This window comes from Amblyomma maculatum, chromosome 2, assembly GCF_055883805.1.
Source record: "Amblyomma maculatum isolate TAMU_Amacu chromosome 2, ASM5588380v1, whole genome shotgun sequence".
NCBI classification, from domain to species: Eukaryota; Metazoa; Arthropoda; class Arachnida; order Ixodida; family Ixodidae; genus Amblyomma; species Amblyomma maculatum.
The window spans coordinates 84,263,094-84,278,961 of record NC_139345.1 but is presented as its reverse complement, the minus strand read 5'-3'; the positions used below and the strand labels follow the sequence as shown (position 1 = coordinate 84,278,961).

Below are 15,868 nucleotides of genomic sequence, written 5' to 3'. Positions count from 1 at the left end.
TGTCTCGAGGCCCGATCACTTAGCTTCCTCGCTGTTTTTCTTTTATGACGGTGATATTTTATTTAGTAGCAACCTGTGATCTAAACAAGATCTTTTGTGTCTGAATTACTTGTTTATAACCTGCTCTTGGTAACAAACAAGCCAAGAGAAACTATGTATGTGATTTTTGAGTGTTCCAAACATATCATTAATTCTATCATAAGAAATAATATTTGTCTAAATTATAAACAAAAATTTCCTATTGAAATGAACACCAAAAAAGCGTACCGAATTTCAAAATATAAAGGATCAGAACTGAGTCCTAATCATAGCTAAAGGCCCAAACATTTTTCTGCCACGTCCTTTCTTCTACATCTGCATCATGCATACATCTGTACCAAAACAATGTCATACTGCTTGAACCCCTCTCAAACATTTTCTCTTAGAAATAAAAAAAAGTCACCATGCAGCATAAATTGACTGTTCAAAAAGAAACAGTGTGGTTCAGGTGTCCACAGAGCAAGTGTGACAGAAACTGCACCTTTCTTTTCCTGTGAACCAATTATTATTACATTTATTCACCTTCACACAATAGGCTTGAGGACGAATGCACAAACTGTGCGGCCAAAAAATTGACATTTTTTCAGCTCATACCTCTTTCTTCATTAATGTACCCTTGTCTGGATCATCTGGCATGATTTTCTTTTGCCCCAGTTTTACTAGCCCAACAATGTCCACTAGGTTCCCTCTGTGGTTCCCGACTTGGCAAAAGCTATGTATAGGAAACAGCAGTTGAAGAATGTAACACGAAGAATGGGTAACTGATGAACTGTTAGGGCAACAAAGTGGATTCCACAGGAAGAAACAAGTAACCCTGGATGGCAGGAGCTGCGACAGAGAAATGAGATTAGGAGATTCACTGGGAATGAGTAACTGGAGCTGACATAGGAGGACCAGGCTAATTGGAGATCACTTGGAAAGGATTTTGTCCTGTGGCAAACCAGGCTGAGAATGAAAAGGAGTAATGCCTATGCTCTCGCACTGCATGCCTATTCAGGTGATCCTTACCATTATTTTGCCATGAAGTAGACTGTGAGACTGCCTATACAGGTGCACAGGAGACTTAATTAACAACAACAGGTGCACAACATTAATTTGTCTAACCCTTCCCTGTGCAGGTTTGGAGCTGGATTTACTGTCACGATACGCATGGTTGAAAAGGCCCAAGAGTGGAAACAAACCATCAAATTTTTTATCACACATTTTCCCATGGCATCACTCAAGGTATGACCCCATGCATTACGCAGACACCTCCCCTCCCCCCCCCCCCCCCCTCTCCCAAATTTGAAGTTCTGACTCAAATTTGTCTGACTCAAAAATGAGATTGACACAAGATTGCTTAATATTAGTAGTGCTTTCTTTTTACTTGTTTGCATATTCATTTTATTATTGTGACAACATTAAGGCTCCTGTTTAGCAAAACACCTTGAATAAGCATAGAACCTCATTGATATGTTTTTCTTTTCTTTAAGGGTTGGAAAAAAAACCGTCCGGGAAAACGTATAATCCAAACTGTCTGATTTTGAAAAAAAGTAACTGTTGACTGAAGTACAAAGGCATTAGAATTCAGACTCACTGCTTAAAAGTGTAATTAGCATTTTAAATATCAAGTATGAACAGCTCCTTTTTTAGCTCTCGTAAAATTCAGTCCGTATTTGCATTGTCTTAATCTTGGAAGACATTTAAAAACAAATCTAGTTGAAAGAAGGCAATGACAAGCCGGGATCGTTTCCTTGGTTGCTTCGCCCCCCTTACACTAGAGACATGTGGAGAAGCCATCGCGATAGCTTACAGTCACCGCACTTACGCTTAGACCCGACGCGCTCGTATGCAAGCGATAGTTGTAGTTATCAAATGGTCCACCCATATGACCCTAAGGTACCGCAAGGAAGCCACCACATTTCTCCTCATGAAGTCATGTTTCTGCGGGAAAGGGTGCCTCGTATGTGAGCCCATTGGACTTCTTTGATGCTTTGCCCCTTCGCACCTCGGCGCTACAGGAAAGCTGGTGTGGTGGGTGAACGCCGCTGTCTGTCAGTTTTTCATGTCGCGAGTGCTCATTAGCCCCCCGGTTAATCGCAAAGCATGTTATACTTCGTCTAAATTTTCAAACGTAATAACCAGCACGTCATGTTATCTGGGAACATATTAACCGAAAGAGAAATAGTGCAACTCTGTGGGAGACTATACTGCCCACGATTTTGAGCACATGAAACGGGAAATCGCATGAACCGGGAACGTAGCAACAATCTACTGTCTTTCTGAGCGAAGAACCAACTGTGACTTCAGCAGGTGGTAGCTGTTGACATGGCTGGGTGCAGATTTGTGTGACGTCACATGACCATGGCATGGCCACATTGGCAGGAAATGAGAGTAAAACCTGGGGTTCTTGAATCCTAAAATCAGACATGCTACCCTTGGGCCACTCAGGCACATTCGTATGGCTTAGTTAAAGTGGGGCTTTATGTCGGGTGGGTTCAGGAGTGCCCTGTTGGCAGCCTTTTACAGAATGTGGTAGCTTACCAATGAACGCTATGAGTATGTGTAAGATAACAGAGGCACAAATTAATGTATCAGTGACTAAGCGAGTAGAAAAGTGCATGTATGTGAATGAGAATCCACAAGGGGAGCCAGCAGACAGTAGTCGTTAATTGTGCCGCTTCCCACCGTTAAAGGCAGAGCTTCGGCTGTCCGAATTTTTTTTTTCTGCACGTTCTTTGGCATGGACATGCAGCAAAGCTAATGACTGAGAAACTTGATGCTAATTAATATGCTAGTGAAATCAGAAATAACCGCCTGACCGATGTGTTTGCTTTTGTTTTTTACGCAGGCCCACCACTACAACATAGTGGAGTTCAGCCTACCTTCCAAGCAAACGTCACTTTCTTCGGTGTTCAAATTTCTAGAAACAAACAGCGGTGGATTTGGCATCTTAGACTTTTCTGTGTCTCAGACTACGTTAGATCAGGTAAGAGACACCCTGATAATAATTATATTAGTGTGAGCAAAGCTACTTTCGGGAGAAAATCTAATGAGTGGGCTGAGGTGGGAGGTGGGGCTACACTTTCTAAGCAAAAGATATTCTGTGAGAAAATCATTCAAAACCTTTTGTTTTCGAAGCAGAAACATGTAGAAAGGCAATTCTCAAATAGGAGAACCTTCAAACCATCGCCCCAGGACTCATCCATAAATCTGCTGCTTGCTGCTTTTTATTTGCATGTCAAAATGAAACCTTATAGCTAGCCTAAAAGTTGGCAGAATATTTTGTTGCCCTTGTAAAGATAACTTTACAACTTTCAGCACCGTTTTTAAAATCGCAGCTAGAGAACCAATTTTGTGTAGGTTTTATTTTTGTCCTGTGAAGAATCCATAGCAACTGCAATTTGCTCAATTAAGCAGCATAGAATTCACGCATATCTGAAACACTGTTAAAAATCTGTTACTGTAACATATCTGATGTAAGCACTTTGCACATCCTAAGATAATTTTAGCGCAGCATAATATTCAACATAATTTTTTTCACTTCACAGCTTATTTGAGTAAGTTTGTTTGTTTCCTTGTTTAGGTTATTTAATTCAGCTTCTATCACAGCATAAAGGTGCATGGCCTTATGTTCGAACAGCACTGGCATATTTTAATGGCTTTTCTACATTTTTTGCAGGTTTTCGTAAACTTTGCACGACAACAGTCTGACGAGTCAGCATTGCAAGGAGACCAAGAGATGACAGCTGACACATCCACTGCCTCAGAAAAGAATGGCTTCATCAGCGATGAAGTGTCTGCAGTCAACATTCACAGTCCTAACCTGCTGCTACCAGTAGATGGGAAGTGCAGCTTGAGTTGCGAAGCAACAAGGTTTTAAACTAAGTGCAAATGGCAGGTCCTTCAAGTTGCCTAATTATGTTCAAGTATGAAAACACAACATTCTGCTCAGAGGAGCAAGTAGCATGTAGGGCATTTTACATCAGCTATACACAAGAATGAAAGGAGTCCCATTTTTCATCACTTGGAAGCGCAAGTGTCCATGACGACATCTCGCTGCCAAAACTATCTGCTTCATGCCTCAGTGTACGACGGATGTGCAGTATGTTTGACCTTGGAGTGTGTTTCACCAGCTGCATCAAGTGTTGTTGAAGACCAAGAAACTGTAAATAAACTACATTAAAAGAATGACACAATGGTTTGTATCAATGGCTCACAGGGAAAAGCCTAATAAGTGCGACTAAGCATGTTTCTTACGTTGGAGGTTCAAACTAAATTCTGTAGGACCCTTCAGTTCCTTGAAATGCATTTTCCATGCATCAAAATCCAAATGTGCGTCAGTCCCCATCTTTTCCAGTTTTCTCATCCAGGTAAGCACCTATATTTTGAGGCTAATGAGACTGACAGAAGGCAGTTTTATTGTACAGCCAGTAATCATTCATCGATTTGGGGGATATTTTTCTGAAGTGCAATGAATCTGCCTGCTCATTTTTGCATGCTTGTTAAGCAACTTGAAGGAACACAGTATTCAAAAACACTCTTTGTTGCTCTTTGAAAGCCGCTGGGGTTACCGAGCCAGAAAAGGATTACCGAGGAGCCCTCACCTATATCTGAGAAAGAGGGATGTATAATTTGGGGCAGGCACGATGCCCCTGTGGCACTGTTCCCCATGAAGTTAGATTAACGAAATGAGCAAAATGTAGCATTCATTGCTTCATGCATTTGATTATTAAAAATTAATCTTCTTAAAGAAATGCTCTGCAAATTTCTGGTGAGGCCCGAAAATTTTTGAAGTGGCAGTTGTCACACCTTGCTTTCCTTTGTTGCCACAGGAAATGGCAGGCGCAGTACATGTAGTTCCTCACAGGCAAGGAAACTGGGAATTTTTTTCATTGAGCTTATGGCTTATAGGGGGTATTGACGTGACGTCACAGTGACGTCAGTATGCAGGCGACGCCATTTTTGCGTCCTGTTTGACTAGTACTAGTACGGGGCGGCGGTTAATTGGCTTAGCTGTTCGTGCGCGTCCGTTTGTTCTGTCACTCTGCCTCATGCCAGCACCGTTGTTATGAAACTCAATCGGTATCATGAGTGACAGTTCGATTTATCGGCAAAGTGTGCGCAATGTGGACAGAGACCTGCACGAAACAAAACTTTGGTACCGACCCGTGTGCAGTCGATATGCGCAACTGCACGGTAAGCGCCGGCCTGTGCCCACGCTAAATATGTGCGTCATTCATGAATTCCTTGTCCTACGGACAATATTCGTTACAAGAAACCAATCGCAAGCCTACTGACCACTCGAAGAACGCAACTACGTTACAAGCGGCTGGGTTAAGAGCACGGTGTAAGGTTAAGAGCCGCGGTTGAAGCAGACGAACTCGCTCTTTGTGCAATTACGTGCGTGCCGTCCAACGTTTATACCAATTAAACCGCTGAGTTTTTGTAGCTGATATTCTGTACAGAAATGGCGTTTGGTAGTCAGTATCTTTTATACAAAACTTGTTTGGTGTACTTGCCTCAATCGATCAGAAGTCGGATGTTTGCATTTTCTGTGGCGGTAAGGAAGCAAAAGAAACCGCTGCCACAGGCCATAGCGATGACACCGGTGGCGCCACCTCGTTGCCTTGCGGGCTCGAAATAACTTTTTGCAACAAAACTCGAAATACAGCGCAGTTTTGGTCAAGCTTAAACTTGATTTGTTATTAGAGATAAATTAGTTTATAAAGTTCTTCAAACCTTCTGCAAAACAACTCTGCCCGCCTACGTTCCTTCGCCGAATCTGCATGCGGTCTGCTTTGATTAGCAGCCGACACAGACGATGAGAACATATCCGACTTCAATATTCTGATCGAATGAGGCAAGTACGGCAAACACAAAGTTTAGCGAGCCCTCTTTGACGGATTTTATTGCAGCAAAACACGACGAGGAGGTGTTGGCGGCGCGCTGCATGCATGAGCATGACTGGAAGCGATACATTGCCGCGCTGCTCTTTTACCGGGAATGTGTCATGAATGTGTCTTCCGAGTGCTAACACCCCGACTACTGCGCCGGAGTACCCGGGTTCGAACCCGACCTCGGCGGCTGCGTTTCGATGGAGGCGGAACGAAGAGGCGTCCGTGTGCTGTGCGATGTCAGCGCACGTTAAAGATCCCCAGGTGGTCGAATTAATTACTCCGTAGCCTTCCACTACGGCTCATCTTTCTCTCTTTCCACTTTCACTCCCACCTTCCTCCCTTCCCTTACGGCACGGTTGCGGTGTCCACAGAAAACAAGTGAGACAGTTACCGCGCCTTTCCCTTCCTATAAATAAATCAGTCTTCCGAGTGCGTGAAGAACAGTCGTGCACGGATAGTGACAAGAGCTGGCTGCTAAGGCACATCCTGAAGATTCCAGTCCAGCCCATTTTGACATATATTTCTCATATTCCATGATACTTGTGCGGTTTTAATTATAAAAGGCATCTTCATATAACACTGCGGCGTGCTCGTGTGCACGCATGAGAGCCTTTCTAATTTGCCTCACTTTAATTGGCACGTCCACATCGGGCTCCTTCCGGGTTAATAAAAATGTTCAGCCATTTTATTGTTGGTTTTCTTCTATCTTTGAACAATATGCACAGCTTCCAAAGTCCGTTATCGCACTATATAATGACAAAATAACTATCGAGTTCTCCAAGCGCACGAGGTTGCAATCTTAGCACAGGAAAAACGCAGGGATGTACGTGTCCTATGAAATGAAAAGCAACAGAAAAAGTTTCAGATGTATTTGTATATGTATACAGCCAGGTGCCCACAGGTCGGTTAGTATGAAGAGCGTTAGGACTCGTTCAGTCAAGATTGTAGAAAGCACGGTAAAATTTCCTACAGTTGTGTATCGAAGTATCGTCGATACAGTACCGAGTATCTGTATCGAAAATCGATTTCGATTTTGTATCTTGTATCAGTATCAGAAATACAATTTTTCGGGCTATCGAGTACCAGTATCGAAGATACTTTTTTTGAAGTATCTTGCCCACTACCCAGCCCTGGCCCATGCCCTGGTCGCTGGGGTGATGACCACCACATGAGCAGCACCGTACGGCGGATATGCAGGCACTTGCGCTGTGGTTAAAACGACAGAAATGTGTTCAAGATTAATTGGAGCTCCACTACAGCATCTCTCATAGTCCATGTTATGTCGATCGTCAAACCACATAACTACTAACCATTTTCAGATACGCCGCGACGCTGGCGACCGCCTAGTATAGCCTAGAGGCAGAACAGCAGTAGAGGAGGAAAAAAACAGGGCAAAAACAGCGATCCAGGGCATAGCGCTGCCTACTGCTGTACTCTGGCAACTGCATCAGCTGATTGAATTCATACGTCTACGCTTCAGTCCTTCAAAATGGCGCTTAGCGGGGCTGATCCGTGGTGGGTATTTCGTTTCTCCGCGCTGAACAGTGTTCTTTTCGTGCACACTGTGTGTGAAGTGAAAAGAGGTTTTGGTTTCCCAGTATTTTCTCAGTGCCCTATTCTTTGCATGTTATCTGTTTATACTAAGACTGCGTAATCATGTTCTCTGTAAGTTGTGTTGCTGCTGTCGCTTACGCCTTCGTATCTTGTCAATACAGCCGCAGCTAGGTCACATGGGCTTGACCGCTTTTGTGGAATGTCTATAACGACGCGATTAACCACTCGTGATTCGTTAAGCTGGTGCATTTTGCTTCCAGGCTTACGGCTCACGATGCTTGCGAGACGAAAAGACGAGAAATTATGGGGCTCATTATGCAACGGAACCAACACGGTAGACAGACTGCTATCTATGTTCAGGTCAGTGCCAGGCGACGTTGTTCGGAGTTTCTGGGATTTTGTTAATCATAACAGAATTTTTTGCTTGATTTAAGTGCTACTCATCTGGCTTCAACGTGTTTTAGCTCAGTTGTTTAGTGAGCGATGTCTTCATAGCAGTCGAAATCACAATTGTAAATTGAACTTCCACATACTAGGAGAGCTGTGTTTAAGGAACTAATAACTGCTTTAGTGTATGTCGACATTGCTACAACACACGTGAACTAAGCTGTAATTTAAACCTTATGCTACTGTTTTGACATGAAGCAACTCTATCATGGTGCTCTCGTGGTTATGTTCTTCAAATAACATTCTTTCCTGAAATCTATGCTGCTAAGCCACCCTTCATTGCCAAACTTTGCACTTGTAATCTAGATTATTATGTTTTCAGACTACTGGCAAGGCACGTCAAATACTTCGGCTGTATATGACAGATGTGTCCAAGCTCCAAGGCTACCTCACCAGCAATCCACATTCAATGTATCCTTTACATCTTTACGGGTTGGGCGCAATTGTAGATGTCATTATGCAATACCTTTGCCTTGACACGCCTACTCAGCACGTCTGGAGAAGTGGAACGCCGCCAGTACATGGTTAATGCACTGCTAAACAAAGGGCGGGAAATGGATGCACTGCTGGCTAACAAAGCGCCTGCATCCGGTCAGGCTGGAAGGTTGTACATTGTGATTGTTTGTAACATGTCCGTGCCCTCGCACTCACTCTTTCTAGTGATCCTCTTCTTCTTTGACTCAGTGTAGCCTTGCTCTGTATGTTCGTCAATGAACATAAAATGATACTCATAAGTGCACAGCCTTCTGCGTATATCGTTTTAAGAGTTTTAAAAGAGAAGATGATTTCATTTACAAGTTATCAAGGTGTTTCTGGTCTGAGGCACGTACAGTGGTGAGTAGCCTTGTCAGGAGCGCAAGTCGGTGACATATGATGTCAGGCTCTGGGTTTGAGTTATGCGCACGTGCGACAAATCAAAGGGATGCCTGCTCATCGCTTTCTTGTCCAGCCCCTGCTTTGCAAATACCTTTCATGCTGCTAGGGCTGTGCTGCTTGCATTTGTAAGGCTGTGACGGTCACCAGGGCGTTGTGATGCCACCGTGTTTCTAGAGGGTAACGACAAGTCCAGGCAAGCAAGCACGAGTGAAAGCGGATTAACGTGCGTTCCTGCATATGAACCACTCGTCACTTGTAGCCGATAACCCAGTGCCAAGGCATGCCATCAAAGAATACGCCTGCAACACATGGTGCACTGTGGTAACCTTATACATACAAGACGAAAACAGGCACCAAACAACCAACTAGGCCCAAATCTCGCACTCTTAGCCTTGTTTGTGCTTGAAACGCGCGATCATCCTCTATCACTTGCACTTGCTTGCCTAGCCGCTTCATGATTCGCGCGAAACTCGTTGGTTTTCCGGCCACTGGTATACATATCATTTAACGCTAGCACTGAGCGGAAACGAGGCCGAGAACTTACGAGCAGGCCCCACTTTATTTTGGCCGCGCATGTGCACGAGACGCATTACTCAACCCCAGGGCCTAACATTAGATGGCGCTGACTTGGTCCGCGGAGCATCGTCTGCATGCTCTAGACAAGGCTGCTTACCACTGTACACGTAGTCACACTTGAAATGCTCAAAAGCCAAATTCTGGCATTATAGCTTATATCTACTGGCAACTGTAAATGGCCAGTAGCCAGTCCAATTTCAGTTTTTGCAGGCTTTGACTCTGTTTCTCACAAATTTCTTTTAGACATAGGAACTGTTGTTGAATTACATTTGTTTATATATTCTTTGTTTACCATGCTGTCCATGTGGCATGCATAGTTGTCAGAAGTATAGAGGCCCCTCTACATATTATGCTGGGGATCCCCTACCTGCATAGAGCAGTGACGTGAGGTAACTGATTGGTGAGGAATACCGTTGCATGGGGCTCAGAATTAATTTTGACCACTTGGAGTTATTGAACTTACTTTAACATTGCATAGCATGCGAGGTGTGTGTCACTTCACCGGCATCGAAGGTCACTTCATTCCTGCCACGTTGCCTTACTTCTTTTATGGTCAGGATTTAAGAACAAGAATGCTAATGCCTTTGTACTTTTCCTTTGGGAATTTGTTAAGCTGTGTCAGTCTGATCAATTTTTATAATCACTGGCTATTGTTAGCAACTGCTGTTGAAGATTTATTCAAAAAAATTTGATTCAGTAACTGGTGTTATTCTAGCCGTTTTCTAGTGCTTACTCTAGCTGCATCATTTCTATTTGCTTTAAATGTAACTCTCAGAATTTTAAAGTTAACAAGCCTAACTGACTGCAACTAAATTAAACGGAAATGCTTTGACATAATTGCGCTTGTGGAATTGCAGATGCTGTTTTTAAACTTTAGTGGCCTCGATGCAGTCATTGAGGATAAATTGTAGTGGGTGTTTATTGATAGATTACTGCATTCTATTCATAAAGACACTACATTTATTGTAAATAGATCTTTTAAAAGCAGGAAAAAGTGAAAGAAATGAAATACAGGTGTTGCCATCACTGGCCAGTTTCTCAAGAAAACTGTACTGTACCACCAGTTTGATCAGTACAGATCCCGAAGGCTAGGCAACACTGTCATTCACTCTATAGCAGTGACCACCAAGTTATTCTCAGTGTAGGCACCACAAGTTTGAAGGCACCACAAGTTTGAATTTCATTGTGTGATCATTTTTGAATTACAATTTTCTTGGCAGTAAATGCCTCTTTTGTTGGCGTGTAAATGTTAGGGTATCCAAGAAGAGCCATCGGATTGATGTTTACTGTTAACAACCGGTAACTTGATTTCAGTGAATTTCAATAATTCTGTGACTGTAATCTTCTCATCATTTTATTATGGAAGGCAGCATCATCGGCTTAGTTACTTGCAGTTAAGAAAACGTTTGTCTTTGTGTGTCGATGACTGAAATTTATAGATACCCAGTGTGGTTAGCTGAGCGCCCATGATGACTTCAGTCAACTTTTCTCTTCTTTTTTTCATGTCTAGTTTCAAACTTTTCTTTGAACAAAATGGGCATTTTCATTCCTTGCAGCTTGCAGTGCTGAGTGCCCTAGCTTGCACTGCAGAAAAGCATAGGATGAGTCACTATACATGCCAAGTTATGCTGCTTCTCATGTTAACAGAAACTTGTTTAGTAAAACCTGCATGCTTTAAATGCTTGAAGTTTATTTTCATTTTAAAACAATTTAATATGAGAGTGAAAGGCAGCTAGCAGAGAGAGTGTACTCCGAATAGAATTTATTGCACATTCTACCATGGACTTCAGTTTTTTTTAATGCCGCTTCTGTCGCTGCTGCCCCTGTGATTTATTTGCTTTTTTGTTGCGCTTCCAGGAAGGAGCTTTTTGGGACTGAGCTTGCCAGTGTGGCTGTAAGTGAAGGTGGTTGGAATGGAGAGGAGACTGAAGCCACACAGCATCTTACTGTTGGTGAAATCAGGGAGCAGCAGCAGAGGGTACTGCGAGGTATGTGCAAATAAATATTGCTTGCTACAGAAGTGACAGAATCAGAGCAGCAGTGCCTTTCAGGTTAAGTTTACTACATAGCTTACATCTGCTTGCAGTGAGTCTGGAGTATTGTGTAAGGTGTAGATGACAATAATGTCAAAATGCCGAGTGCGGTGCTGAATATTTGCTCCTCTCATTTTGCCTATGAGGCGAGTTCGTCCTCAAGTAGTGCTATGCCGTGTGGTGCTACTTTCTCGCTCTGTTTACAAGTGCGAGTCAAGAGCATGGTGGCGTTCATTGCTTTGGTGCTTTAGAATTGGCTGCTGGTTGTACCTGATATGACTCTTCTAAATTTTTAGCAGGTGGCATAGTTTCCTAGTTTTAGAGTGCAATATGTCTCTGCTGCAGGAGACAGGATGGCATTTCCCCATTGCGTGTGCATGCATCCTGTTCATAGCCATTGCAGATCACAGAAGGAGCAGCGTGCAGGATATAAAAAAAATCCTGCAACCCTATGATACTGCTCTGATTGGAAATGGTCAAGAGAATTTCTTAGGAAAAATTGCCATGTCATGCTTTATGCTACAAGCATGCCTCAAATGTGAGCTTGGTAGAGCATTTATTTGACATAAATGCTTTTCTTGTTTGTTTTTTCTTGTTCATGTTTTGAGAACTGAATGTGCTTTAAAAGCTATTTGGAACATGCACTAGACGTTCACTGGACGGGCCACAAGAAACTCAAGTGCATGTTTAATGTGCAAATTAGCATTATAGCACCATTTCGTTCTGTGCTTTGAATTGTGATATTGTTATCTGCTACAATATTCTTAGAAATAGCTGGCTTGAGAGTGCACCATTTGAAAACATTTGGGCCTTTACGGTCATTGGTGTTTTAAAAACTTGCGTTGGAGAGCCTGGCAGTACACCACATCATCTGTGGATGATATCCCTTCGTAGTATCCGCAGCGGTCAGAGATCAGCTCTGGCGTGGCTAGACACAGTTCTGCAGGGTTAAAAAAGAGGGACCACGGCTCATCCCTGGCTGAGGGCCATTGCTGCTCTACGTGACTCCTAACAACATTCACTTGATTTCAGTTGGGTAGAACTACTAGCTTTTTTTATATTCCTTTTTTTTCATTGGCCCCATATATACTGTTCTCATTGGCCTAATGTTTCACTCTGCTGTGCTACATTTCAGTGTGAAATCAAACTTGCTAATACTAGTAGTGCCCTGCGTAGTCCAAAGAGTGATGCACATAAATGCGTTTAAGTTGCAAAATGAATTTTTCATTGTCACCTTGATGCTTCATTGCTGTTAAATATGCATCATTGCTAGGTTGCAGCTTTTGATCGAGAAATATTCTCAGTTGTTGCCACTAATCATAATTTCTTCATGTGTCAGAGTTAACGTTTGCCTTTACATTGTGTTCATTGTTGTTTCTGTCATTGTCCGGCATTATGATGGGTGGATTTTGATCGCTGGAGGAGTATAACGGAAAGGATTTCCTGTTCTCATTCAAGGCACTCTTATATATCTAATGGCAGATTAATGCTCTCTGAATTGAAGCAGTAATACTTCAATTAAAATTAGTTTGTTCCTGCGTTGCCTTGTCAGTGAGGCTGGCCATGCGAGAGCCACCACAGGTTTTCGTTCAGCTAGGCTGGCTTCACCACGCAAGAATCGCTGCTCTGAACACTAGCTTTCCTGCATGACATTAGTGTCATGTTAGAAACAAGCACTAGCCGCTTTCAAGTGGATGCAGCTTTAACTTGTCGCGTGATTTTGTATCATAAGCGCTGCCAGCTCGCACCCAACGCCGCACTGTCGACCCAGCTTCATGCACGAAAAATGATCATGGGGTTGTCGTTAGGAGAAGCATGCCTTGCAGGAGCACTGCGCACAGTTCGATATATTAAATGACCCGCTGAATGGGAGTTCGATAAAGGTGTACACTGCTATACTTTTGCATGGGATATTCTGAGAGTTCTATGTAAGCAATAATTCGATTTATCCGAGTTCGATATATGTGGTACCAACTGTGTTAGGAGTACTCTTGCCATGAAACTTTCAGTGAAAACTTTTCAAAATGCTTGCGACAATGATGCCAGTGCTTAGAATTCTTTGGGTATGCATCAAAATTGAAATAGAGGTTTGCCTTACCTTTGCAAGAAGCCCGTCATTTGTTCCAGTGATCTTGAAGGTAGCTTGTATCGGTGATATTTTTCGCATGCATTCAGCCGGTAGTGTAAATATAAGTGTGCCCACGGTGCGATCTTGCTACTTCAGAACAGGACAGAGGCCTTGAAGGCCTTTCTCACGTTCTGGGCCGCCAGAAGGAGATGGCCATTGGGTTCAATGAAGAGCTGGATCTTCACAATGGTGAGCACTCGACCGTTACTGTCAGTTTGTGAGCATTGTTTTATGGCAAGAAGCTCCTCTGAATACGAGAGTTGGTGAATGCTTTACTTTTCAGAGATCATTGATGACATTGCTGACCACACTGACCGCATGAGAGATCGCCTTATAAGAGAAACAAAGAATGTGGCTATAGTGGATAAAAAGTCTGGAACCTGCTGTAAGTGCTTTTGGCTTATGTAAACAGGGTGGTACTACTAGCTGCCTCATTTGTAAGTCGTACACCTCAGTTCAAAGCTTTTTTTTTTTTCTGTGGCCATCAACTGTGGAAAAGGGTAGCCATTTGTTCTCATCTGTAGTGAAGAGCATAACGACTGAGTTTGATGTTCAAAGTAATAGTTATTAAAGGAATAACATTACTACTCTTGCCTACTGAACTGTGCGGGAAATGGTGAGAAAGAGTTGGAAGTTGGACAAGTAGGCTACGGAAATAGTTAAATCTCGTTACAAGAAACACTGTTACAAGAGACACTCGGTTATAAGAGACATTTGAAAATGGTTTGGTTGGTTTTCCTATGTCTGCCATTTTAACAACATTGCATACAAGGGACATGGTCACAAGAGACACTCGGTTACTAAGGACCACTTTTTCAGGTTCGTGGAGTAAATTCTTCACTATTTAGACACAACCCAGGTGTGCTCATGCAATGCGTCTGGAACATACCAACTCGTAAATGATGCACTTCAGATTCCCTTAGCTAAATTCTGTTCCATATCAGTGTCCTTTTTGCTGTGTATGTCAGCAACTGAGGAGTGCTTCCCCATGATTGGAAAGTCAAAACGGCATTGCATTACTGTTACCTACGAAGCAAATCAAAATGCATGAATGACATTCAGCATTTTTAACTCTTCACTGTTAAAATTTGATCACAAGATGAAAGCATAGACTCCTGATGTCTTTCTCTTTGTGAACCATCTGAGGGTGACGAGCATGTAAGAGTGCCTCAAAGGTATTAGAGCAATAGGAAGGCTTGCAAAGTGAAGTGCTTTACCTCCAGAATTTGGGAAGGAATACACTCTGCACTCACAAAAATACATACTAGTATGAATAACTTCTTTAAGCTTTCCTGAAATATTTCCTGTTAATGCATGTGAATGCATTTATATGCTGATGTGCAATAAACTGATCAACACAGTGCTTTTAGAATTTTTGGTTACAAGAGACCTTGCTTACAAGAGACATGTTTTTGAGGTCCCTTGAGTGTCTCTTGTAACGAGGTTTTACTATATGGGCCTTGTAACGCTTCGCTTGTCTGCAGGTAGATCAAGCATCCATTTTTCATAGATACTGCTTATTATATTTATTTCATTGCTGTTTCAGGGTACTGGGTTATCATTGTTCTCCTCATGGTTGCCATAATTGTTGTTGCTGCCGTCAAATTCTGAATGAATGAGGGTTGTTGAGCTTGGTAAGACTGTTTTCTTCTTTCTTGACATTTCTTCTTTACCAGCCAAGTATGCTGTCAACTTTTTCTGGCTTACAGGGGCTTTGTGGAGCAGGGAACTGCAGTCAATATGGAAATTCTGCAAGATTGTTATTGTCTGTACATAAGGTGCATTTGTATGCATATAATGAAGTGTTACTTTTTATACCTTGCGAAGTAACCGACACTTCAGAAATACACCGTGTGCCTGCTTTATTAAAGGCCTGGAAATCGGTACATCTTTTTCACTGTACTCAATGAACGAATAAATTATTTTGATACATAATTCAAGTATTTTCTTCTCCTTTCAAAAATAAGTCAAATTAGCATAGTTTCTTCAGTTGTGGCTGTTAAATGGTTAGAAAATTTTGCACACAGAGGTGTTATAACATAGCTGCTTGGCAAAACCACTTGGCTAAAAAACCGTTGCATTTGATTAGAAAACAGCCCGATACTGTATGTTAGTGTCAGGTACTCAAGTGGAGCGCTGCAGAGCAGTTTAAGTCAAGTTTTAACGAAGCCACCTCATTACGAGCAGTGCGCTTGTATCTGCAATTCTCATTACTGTTCGGTTGCACTGCAGCGCTTACTAATATTCAGTGCCTGGGTTCGAATTTCACTATTTCCGTCACATATCACCCCTCCAGCACATTCAGTTCAGTTCAGTCGTTCAGTCGTGTCCGACTC

The 15,868-nt window shown here is 42.6% G+C and overlaps 2 protein-coding genes across 12 annotated transcripts in view; both read left to right on the top strand.

Annotated features, from left to right (window-relative positions):
- The window catches only part of LOC146199172 (uncharacterized), a 210,027-nt gene extending 205,545 nt beyond the window's left edge, over positions 1–4,482 (top strand). For all 10 annotated transcript variants that reach the window (XM_084594635.1, XM_084594630.1, XM_084594636.1 and 7 more), the window contains 3 exons: positions 1,158–1,263; positions 2,870–3,007; positions 3,701–4,482. In XM_084594635.1, coding sequence (XP_084450761.1) covers positions 1,158–1,263; positions 2,870–3,007; positions 3,701–3,901 — 445 coding nt within the window. In that variant the 3' untranslated portion in view covers positions 3,902–4,482. The remainder of the gene's footprint in view (positions 1–1,157; positions 1,264–2,869; positions 3,008–3,700) is intronic.
- Positions 4,483–7,277: 2,795 nt separating this feature from the next.
- Syx8 (syntaxin 8) lies at positions 7,278–15,467 on the top strand. Of its 2 annotated transcripts, none has more exons than XM_084594624.1 (9): positions 7,278–7,433; positions 7,733–7,832; positions 8,242–8,330; positions 8,410–8,523; positions 11,229–11,359; positions 13,629–13,721; positions 13,816–13,917; positions 15,079–15,166; positions 15,242–15,467. In XM_084594624.1, the coding sequence occupies exons 1-8, from the start codon at positions 7,408–7,410 to the stop codon at positions 15,141–15,143; spliced, it is 720 nt and encodes a 239-aa protein (XP_084450750.1). In that variant the 5' UTR covers positions 7,278–7,407; the 3' UTR covers positions 15,144–15,166; positions 15,242–15,467. The 2 variants fall into 2 exon arrangements, with proteins under 2 accessions (XP_084450750.1, XP_084450751.1); XM_084594625.1 differs by lacking the exon at positions 7,278–7,433 and adding an exon at positions 7,440–7,583.
- The last annotated feature ends 401 nt before the right edge of the window (positions 15,468–15,868 follow it).